The 9,175-nt window shown below is 36.4% G+C and overlaps 1 protein-coding gene across 1 annotated transcript; it reads right to left on the bottom strand.

Moving 5' to 3' along the window:
• Positions 1-259: 259 nt before the first annotated feature.
• Positions 260-7,690, bottom strand: LOC140229711 (uncharacterized). The gene is made up of 5 exons (XM_072309952.1): positions 7,639-7,690; positions 6,161-6,295; positions 4,766-4,975; positions 2,555-2,860; positions 260-594 (listed from the first exon to the last, which is right to left on the bottom strand). The coding sequence occupies exons 1-5, from the start codon at positions 7,688-7,690 to the stop codon at positions 260-262; spliced, it is 1,038 nt and encodes a 345-aa protein (XP_072166053.1).
• Between the last annotated feature and the right edge of the window lie 1,485 nt (positions 7,691-9,175).

Genomic DNA, 9,175 nt, shown 5'->3' with positions numbered 1-9,175 from the left:
AATAAAAAGAAAAAAAAAAAGAGGAGGAAAATAGACATGATAAAACCGAAGGGAAAATATGAAACATGATGTCTTTATCCCCTACCCTTTCTCCTATAACCCTGATCTTGTTCGATGTCATTTTTACTTTTATGTTTTATTTTATTTCATTTATCAGCACTGATAATCATTCTTGTCCTCTTCCACAGACTTGTATTTAATATTAAAAGCGAATATCCACATCAAAATGGTTTAACTTCTAAATAATGTATAAAGGTTGTTATATTTTACCCGACATCACTTCCACAGTTATCGTTGCACTGGCTATCCCGTGAAGAGCTTCTCCATTGGCAGTGCACGTAAATGTTTCGCTGTTTCTATCGAGGTCAACTGAAACGTTCGCATAGAGAATTTGGTCGTTGGTACCATCTTCCCGTCTCTTGGAGGACGCTGGGAGGAGCCGTAGTTTTGAGTTCCCGGCTACTGTCAATGTCAATGTAACATCTGGCTTTACCCCGCGTACTATGCACGTGAGGTGAAATTCTCGGACATTCACTTCTTTCCTGCAGTACCCTAGTCCCTTACAGTCATCAAAGCTTGGGCCGTCCCCGTAAGCTGTGAGGTGGTGAATCAACAAAGATCAGGGAATGAGTATAAAAAACGTTGTTTTTATTTCGCAATTAGCTAAAAATTTCGCAATTAAAAAAAAAAGAAACAAAAAATATATATATCTTATGTTATATGTTATATAATGTATATCATATATGAAGAGTTTGTTTGCAAAAACCGATAAGTCCATGTTTTCCAAATGGAGATATTTGCGATTAAAGGTCAAGAAAAACAAGGAGAATAATAAGAAATGTTTTGTTTCTTTTGACAATAACTTCAAATATGTAACTTTATATGTAGTGACCAGTATATCATTTAAAAGGTATTATTTTGTATTTTATGACAGAGACCGTACTTCAAAATCGTCAAAAATGGACTTATCGGTTTTTGCGAAGAAACCCTTCATATATTTATATTGTAAGTATGTATGGCATACATATTATATATTTTTTTTTCTCACTTTTCGAATTGACGTACCCTATTCGATATTGCCCATTAACGATCCTCATGTCACCCGGGACATACATACCTAATTCAAATTTCGGAGAAATAACAAACGGTCGGAATAATACATTTTGGACCTATGACTGAATTTCGTTTTGAATGCGACAAATGATTATTCGAGTTGATGAATACTATCTGACTCTCGGATTAAGGAGTTCCCAGGCATACGGATTCTGCGTGTTCGGGTTTACACATCTTCAGAATGGCGGGTCCTCGTAATAACTAGACCACGCAAATACTTGTTTGTTTTTCTCTCCCTGTGTAAAAACTGTGACACAATAGGATTTCACGATCAAATGGAAACCTCCAATTGATTTATATGTTTCGAACAATAGAAAAAAACAAAACAATCATATTCTTCGTATGCCTCTCAAGTCAACAACTTAGCGCGAAAATTGAACCTTGCCCCGGTCAATTTGACGCAGTTAGCAAGGTATTTTGTAGTCATATTTCACATTCTTCCATTCACAATATTTCTCTCTTTTCCACTTTTCAAATTCATTGAAGAGAATGCATATAAGAAAAAGCTGCTATCGCAATTAAATATGCATGGTTCTTTTCAAAGAGAGAGTCTACATGGGAGGACGTATGAAAATCCTATTACTGACAATGCTTGTAAATCATTCTTCTCCTCAAGTCGAATCTAGCCTAAGTCTCATCTGTTTGTAAACATTCCCAAGATCGCTCTTGTCGAACTTGATCCCTATAGTGTCATTTAAATACCCTTTAATTGTGTAATTGATCGGTTTAGACATGCTCAAAAATCGCGCATAATTTTACAAAAAGATTGTTCCTGCAAATCTACAAAAAAAGGAAGAAAAAAAATCAAGAGGTTGACAGAATTAAAACAAAGTTATGTTTATTGTATTCAGCTTTTTTTACTTAATGCATGCTCGTCATCCATACTTTATGGTCAAGTGTATTGTACATTCTTTAAATTGCCCCGCACATTAGGTAAAGTCTTTTTCATATGAACACTTTTGATCGCTCAACTACCAATTGTGATCAAAATGGAATTCCTTGCAATTAATTTGTAGTCATCTGACTGACCGAATGGCACGATAAACGAGTTATCGTTGAATTTAAATAACCATTTGATGAATTTGATTGAAATCCAACGGTAAAACAAATTTTGTCCAAGGAAGCCGTGAAACAGTATCGGTACCACGTCGTTGTTCTTCACATAAGTGCGCATATTATATGAAACGTGTGACTTTGTGTGCTTTCTTCCTGAAAGTTATCAGAATCTTGGTTATAAACTATTTAAGAGCTGCTCTTGACACAATTGTTTCTTTCTGTCATAATATATTTGCAGGTTATATTATAACCTGCAAATATGCCTACATTCCAAGTGCTTATCTCATATTGTTAGTTTATATACGTGGATTGAGAGATTAGATGAAGTTAAAATAAATCTTTCGAATTAATTTCACACAATATGTATTTCAGAGCAAGTACGTACCATTCACAGTAAGCTCCGTAAAGTTTCCCCAACTCCTGGAGTCATACGTAAAAATTTCACACTTAAGTGTTGCTTCATCCAGAACATTGACTTCGCGTATAATCAGGCTGAAATCATCATCCATGCTGAGTCTTCCATCTCCGTCAGACGGGGGGTTGAAGGTACCGTTCGTAAAACTCGCTACCACCTCCCTATTGGATCCATTAACCCACTGGGCCCGATGAGGTGTGTAAGGAAGCTCGCATGGCAGTGAAGCTCTCTCCCCCTTCCAAACTGTCATTCTTTGTGTTGTCTGCATTTGAAATTCTTGTGGTTTCATACGGAGAAAACGAAAGTGTTACATTTTTTTACTGTATATTAGCATACATTGTTTTTTCCTGCTGAAAAACGGATATAAAACCAATTCAATATTATTCATTTTGTAACTAATCGGCAGGAATCCGATACGAAACTGAACAGCATGTGTGGCGAAAGTTTTTTTTTTTTTCCTTTTTAACTAACAGCGCAATGCAAAGAACGAATTTCCATTCTTGCGTGTCTGCATCGTTAATCTGTAGCAACAATCTTCGATCTAGATTTCTTGAACGTGTCATTGTATCGAAATATCTTGCATCACATCTCAGATTGTCACTGACATTTTATGCAACCAATAACAGCCAACATGCTAATTTGACAGATAGATAGATAGATAGATAGATATTGGTTTAATTCATAAAATCGGAAATACATAGCAGCCCACAGGCTGAATTGCTTGTTCTTGATGTAAATACATAATACCTATTGTCACATACAACCGAAACAAAACAATACGATACAATAGTCATTCATATTAAGCAGTCTATCAAAAAAAAAAAAAAAAGAATGAGCCTTATTACATATACAACTACGAATACAATTCTCTTCCAAATTCAATTTTCCATCAACAACTAGTTACATATAAATAATTACAGCAGAAAAAAAAACAATTGTTTTAGAGTATCAAATGATACAAATACAGTGTAGACGTGCAGTTGTATACGCACATGTATAATTGATGTATATGATACATAACATAACATGTGCCCCATTGACAATGATAATAAATCTATCTAAATTTCAAATCAACTACTCAAATACTATATAAATTAACAGTATACTTATCTACCTTTTACTTTACTATCGGCTTACAACTGATAACTTTTTTAACACATAAAAGAAGAGAGAAACGATAAAATATACAAATCCTCCACACAAAATTTTGAATAAACTGCTTAAAGATATCAGGGGAGTCAGTCAAATCAGCTATCATTTTCACCATTTCAAAAATATTATGTAATAGCCTCATTTTTATTATATTAAAACTCAAATCAAACTCAATAATAAAGAGCCAAACCTATCCCCAAAACTACTAGTATGCTTCATACTTCCAGCAACGACAGAAGATTATCTCCGCACACCCAATCTGCTATGACAGTCATATACGTTGAATCCCTAGTCACTTATAGACCGAGGAAACATACGTAATCCATATCTGTACGCCCCTTATAGAGAAAATAATGCTATTGTTACAACATTCTTTCAATGTACTTTCAATACCTGGCAGATTTACTGCGAATATCCATATATCACAGTGCTCAAATATACATATCAAATATCAAGATCTCGAATGAAACCTTCAATTTTCATTCAAAACTGGATGTGTAATGATAAATCATCAAGAGAAAGAATGACACAGATGGGGGGGGGGAGGGATGGAGAGAGAGACAAGATTTTAACCACTGCACTTGTTTTTGTCATATTCTTATTTTTTGTTTTGTTTTGGTTTTTTTTTTTTTACTTTGTAGTGGCAAAGAGCTATCTGGATGTCTGACACATGCGCAGGATTGCTTATGAGGACATGGCGTGATATGATAATTCTGAGCAATAGTAAGATAACACTGCTTGAATACGTAGTGTAAAGGCACATTATTACATAAAGACAACATAACAAGACAAAGTTGTCATTCTATCTACTGATCAAAATAACACTACAAAGATATATAAGCTATCATGTCATTAAATGAAATTGGTAACACGTAACATCATGACGGATTATTAACATAATACAGATAGATGGGGACAATCAGAAATAGACAAGCAAGCAATAAATGTGAAGATCTTTCAGAAGTCAGTTTATGAAATATACATTTCTGCAGCTTAATGTTCTTACTTGTTACTTTTGATGGCACTTACCATGAACAGTGACAAGAGTGTTGTTGTGGATGGTTATGCCCTTATTGTTCAAGATACGACAAATGTACTTGCCGGTGGTGCCCAGATCGACACGTTTGAGCACAAGGCTGTAATCATGAGTTAGGTCAAAAGAACCTTCGTCGATCCCAGCACCATTCTTCCCTCCATTAGACCATGTTATCAAAGCCTCTGCCGTATCAACAGATTCACCTGTGAAAGATGTAATTAGGGGAAGAGAGAGAGAGAAAAAAAAAGCATGGAGAGAATGAGTTATCCCCGCTGAATTCATATAGAATTGCAATGACTCTATAGAATGGATGTATCTGATTTTGCTGCTGCATTGTGTGAAGTTTGTCATTAATATACATTACAAAGATGTAATTGACAGTAATATATTGCTTTTCCAGACCTGTCAGAGCAGTAATTATGGAACAATAAAATTATTTGCGTTTGTCAGTGAGAAGTTGCAATTGTGGAAGCCACTTTATAACCGGGCCAGATGTTTTGATTACCTGGTGTGTCCTCTCCACATTCCTCGTTATGGAGGATATCCTGTAGGATATACCCCCTTTTCAGACGCAAGCCAGTTTATACCAAAACTCGATAAAGAAACGACGTATAAAGAATCATCGTATAGCCGATAGACCGTTCAGACGCTAATTTCGACCATTCCGGAAAAACGTCGTATAGATGTGCAGTTTCTCACTGCGCATGTTGTTATGGTCATGAGTGACAGGTACAAGGTCACCTTTCGTGCTCGCTCCCATTAAGCCCCGCCCAGTTATACCGTTCTATGGTCGCCATACGTTCAGACGCACAATGCACACGATGGAATGCTGATCCGTTATCGAGTTCTAGTTCGAAACGATGCTCTGACCGTCGTTTCGCTATACGTCGTTTCGTTATACGTCGTTTCGTTAGTCAGCGTTCAGACGTACAAATTCATCGTATAGCTATACCGTTTTGGTATAGCTATACCGTTCTAGTATAAATTTTTTGCGTCTGAATGCCCTGTTAGTTACTCTGAAGCACGACAAATCTTGAGCAAACAACTTCAATGTAAGGGCGGAGCCCACATTAAGAATGTTGTTAAAACAGGATATTTAGTTATTTCTACCCAAAGCTTCCGTTTCGTATGGCTTGCAAATTGCATGTGTAGAATTATGTCAGATATGGGTACAATAATGTACTTTGTATATATTTGTTTTCATGAAAGCATTGATCATTAATGCGCCTCTAATGTAATTACAAGTATAGATGAAGATAACGAAAGATAAGAGAGGGCACACGAAACGAAATAGAACGAGAGAAATTAAACATTAGGAAACACATAAGGAAAATGCAAGAAGAGCCCATCAGATCGTAGTAAGATTATCAACCACGACTCGACTTTACCTTTCATCCATGAGAGCACCGATGGGCTCCCCTGAAACCTACAAGGAATGGTACTCATGTCTTGTCCTTCCCAAAAAGCAGCTTGAGGTTGAGTCCACACGACACCTTCTGGTACAGTATCGGATTTCACATGGCCTGCAACAAAAATTAACATGTATTCGATATTCACCGAAGACTATTTATAACTTATAATCACTTGATATAACATTTCAAAGTTGGGCCTAATAAAGATATGATTATGCCTACCCTTCGACTATGAACATTGAAGTGATGTTATTTATAGACAAATGAGCTGAATGAGACGAGTAAATGCATTTGCTCTGTTTGATAACCCGAAGTGAGGTATGATCTGGAAGCAAGAACATGTCGGAAACACCTTTCCTTGTTTACCACGAGATTCTGACTACATATCCTTATAGGTCAAAAGCATTCCTGGCTAAATTGATCTTGCATTTTGCAAAAATGAGAAAGGGCTAATTTCCCATGGTTGGGAATATGGGTACATCCCATCATGCACTGCCACCGCAGGAATGCATTTTTTTTTTCATATTCCAGTTTTAGCAGAAAGTTTTGCTACAAGCACCTACAGCTACAAAGTGGGAAAAACGGCGTCTTATAGAGTTCCTTGGTGTGTTTTTTTTTTCTTTTAGCCTTTTCTTAATCTTTATCAAAAAAAAAAAAAAAAACTTTTTTCATTTCAATCAGGAAGTGCATGGTTAAGAATTGCATAGAGAGCACTGAAGCCTATTGTATATGTAACATGGTCAATAGTTTGGTGAAAGTCCTTGTTTTAATGGTGACGATTTAGTGTCATATAAAAGGCATTTGCATGTCTAACTTTCTCATTTCGAGAGACAAGAGTGATCACAAAAGGTGAAAAATTGAATGCGTGTGTTCTTTGGTTGTACTAACTGTCATACTTTCGAGAGATTACTTCCCGAGGAGACTGATGAAATCTTAATTTATGCATAACAAATAATTCAAGAACAGAGGCGACCTACACATACGCAGAATTTAGAACAGAGATCTACATTGTAAATATATGTATATGTCAATATCAAGATTAAACAAAATTGCTTAATTCATCTGAACTTCTTTTTATCTTCTGCAGCAAGGCATTCGCAAGAACACGGACAACGGGATGTCTCAGAGTGTGCATTTTGCTTGTGCGTGTGTTTGTTTGTTTGTGTGTGTGTGTGTGTGTGTGTGAATTTACCAACTGCAATTTTTATGCCCGAATTGACATTGAAAACATCTTCACAGTTTGGTGCCAGGAGACAAGTTGCATGCGACTGGAGAGAAGAGTACATGGTGAGAATCAAAGACAAATGCTGGGTACTACATTGTATACAATTAAAGCAACGACCACCAAATAGCATGCGAAACTTCATCTGCACATGCTAATACATTTCCAAAATGGCGGTTATCACAAAAAAAAAAAAAAATGTGTTGTGAAACGCCATGTCTTGCCTACTTACCGTGGTTCATAGCTGCTACGATGACCAGAAACGTAATTATTGTAGACTCCATTATTGCTACTTTTAGGTAGGTCCAGATTTAACTACAATATTGGGGAATATTGGGCAAGGTTTGTGGCATCATTATGTCAGCGTGGTCGGTGATATCAACTCCTTTTACCGCGAAGCAGCAAAGCGACCTGGTTGCGTGTACGACATATGATTTTAATCAGTTACATGAGCATTATAACTGCACTGAGAGGCATTAAGACCATCATGTCGTCGTGTTCTTTGACCTTTAGAGTAGGAGTCTACGATAAGAGTCGAAAATTTGTATACGTGAAACTTTTGCTCTTTGTACCTTGTCATCTGAATATATTATGTTTATGTATATTTGCACATATTCACACATACAAACAGACACACACATCGGGACATGTCACGCACCAACAGTGAATAGTGTGTGTTTGTGTGATATACGAATATAGTTTTATTAGTATTTATGTTTATGTATATAGGTGTTGTACTTTTACATTCAAAGGTATTTTTACTATGTTTCATAAATTGTGTCGTTTCTATTCATATATGAAGGATTTTCTTTTAAAAGGGCCAAAAACCTCTCTACCAAATTTCTATTAGAAATTAAGTTTTTGTACTTTTGTATTCAAGATTATTCATATTATGTTTAAGAGTCATCTGTTTACCAGAGGTAATAGTCCAACGGCATAGCTCAATCTATTAGACCAATTGTTTGAATTTTCTTGAGGCATAAATTCTGCACACAAGTCATGAAGATTTAGATACCGAGACCTTCAAAATTTGAATATCTTCGATAAGCAATTACTCAGTCAATAGCAATAAATGACCAAGTTATTATTCTAGTATCTTCTACCGTTGCCAAGGCAACAATTTTTAATACATACACTTGAAAAAAAAATGAAACGGCAAATCAGCGTGATGAATAAACTCACAAAGCAATTGGTTACTACCTATTTAAAGACAAAGCGAGAAATTAATTTCACCGAAAGCTTACCTCACAAAATTGTACACGTACGTATTATGTTAACATTCGAAATGTTATTTACTATTTCATTTCTTTCAATCCCCAGTCGTACAGACATGCCGGATCACCCCGGATCTGATCCTGATCGATCCGGGAAGAGATCCATGTTGACTCTTTGGGCATCCTTTGACATCCGGGAGGCCAACACGGCAACTTTTGGGGGTCAAAAACGTCCGGCGTTATCCGGGGTCTTAGAGCAATCCGTGATGGTCTGTGTGGCCGCCGTGTAGCTGCCGTGTTGATACCATTGTGTACAGTCATCAACGCCAGTCGACGCTCCACCTAGGGTGAAATTGTCTCGAAACTCCCCCAAGTCATCGTCTAGATCGTTGAGGATGCGTGTTTATATGTGACCGGGGCTTTATAGAGTTTACATTTCAAGGAAATGTTACTAAAATGTAATAAAAAGGAATAAATTAACATATTTCGGATGCTAAAGTTCCTGTCATACCTTTCTAGGTAAGCTACACGGGGTTGGTGCGAGTGGAAGTTGTC

Source organism: Diadema setosum, chromosome 6, assembly GCF_964275005.1.
Source record: "Diadema setosum chromosome 6, eeDiaSeto1, whole genome shotgun sequence".
In the NCBI taxonomy this organism is placed as follows: domain Eukaryota; kingdom Metazoa; phylum Echinodermata; class Echinoidea; order Diadematoida; family Diadematidae; genus Diadema; species Diadema setosum.
This window is presented reverse-complemented; position numbering and strand designations above follow the sequence as displayed.

Excerpts from the sequence above, each read along its gene's own strand:
- LOC140229711 (XM_072309952.1), bottom strand. The coding sequence starts at position 7,690 with ATGGAGTCTACAATAATTACGTTTCTGGTCATCGTAGCAGCTATGAAC. Across the intron at positions 6,296-7,638 it reads CGTAGCAGCTATGAACCACG|GCCATGTGAAATCCGATACT; the intron begins GTAAGTAGGCAA and ends TTTTTGTTGCAG. Across the intron at positions 2,861-4,765 it reads CACTCTTGTCACTGTTCATG|AATTTCAAATGCAGACAACA; the intron begins GTAAGTGCCATC and ends TGAAACCACAAG.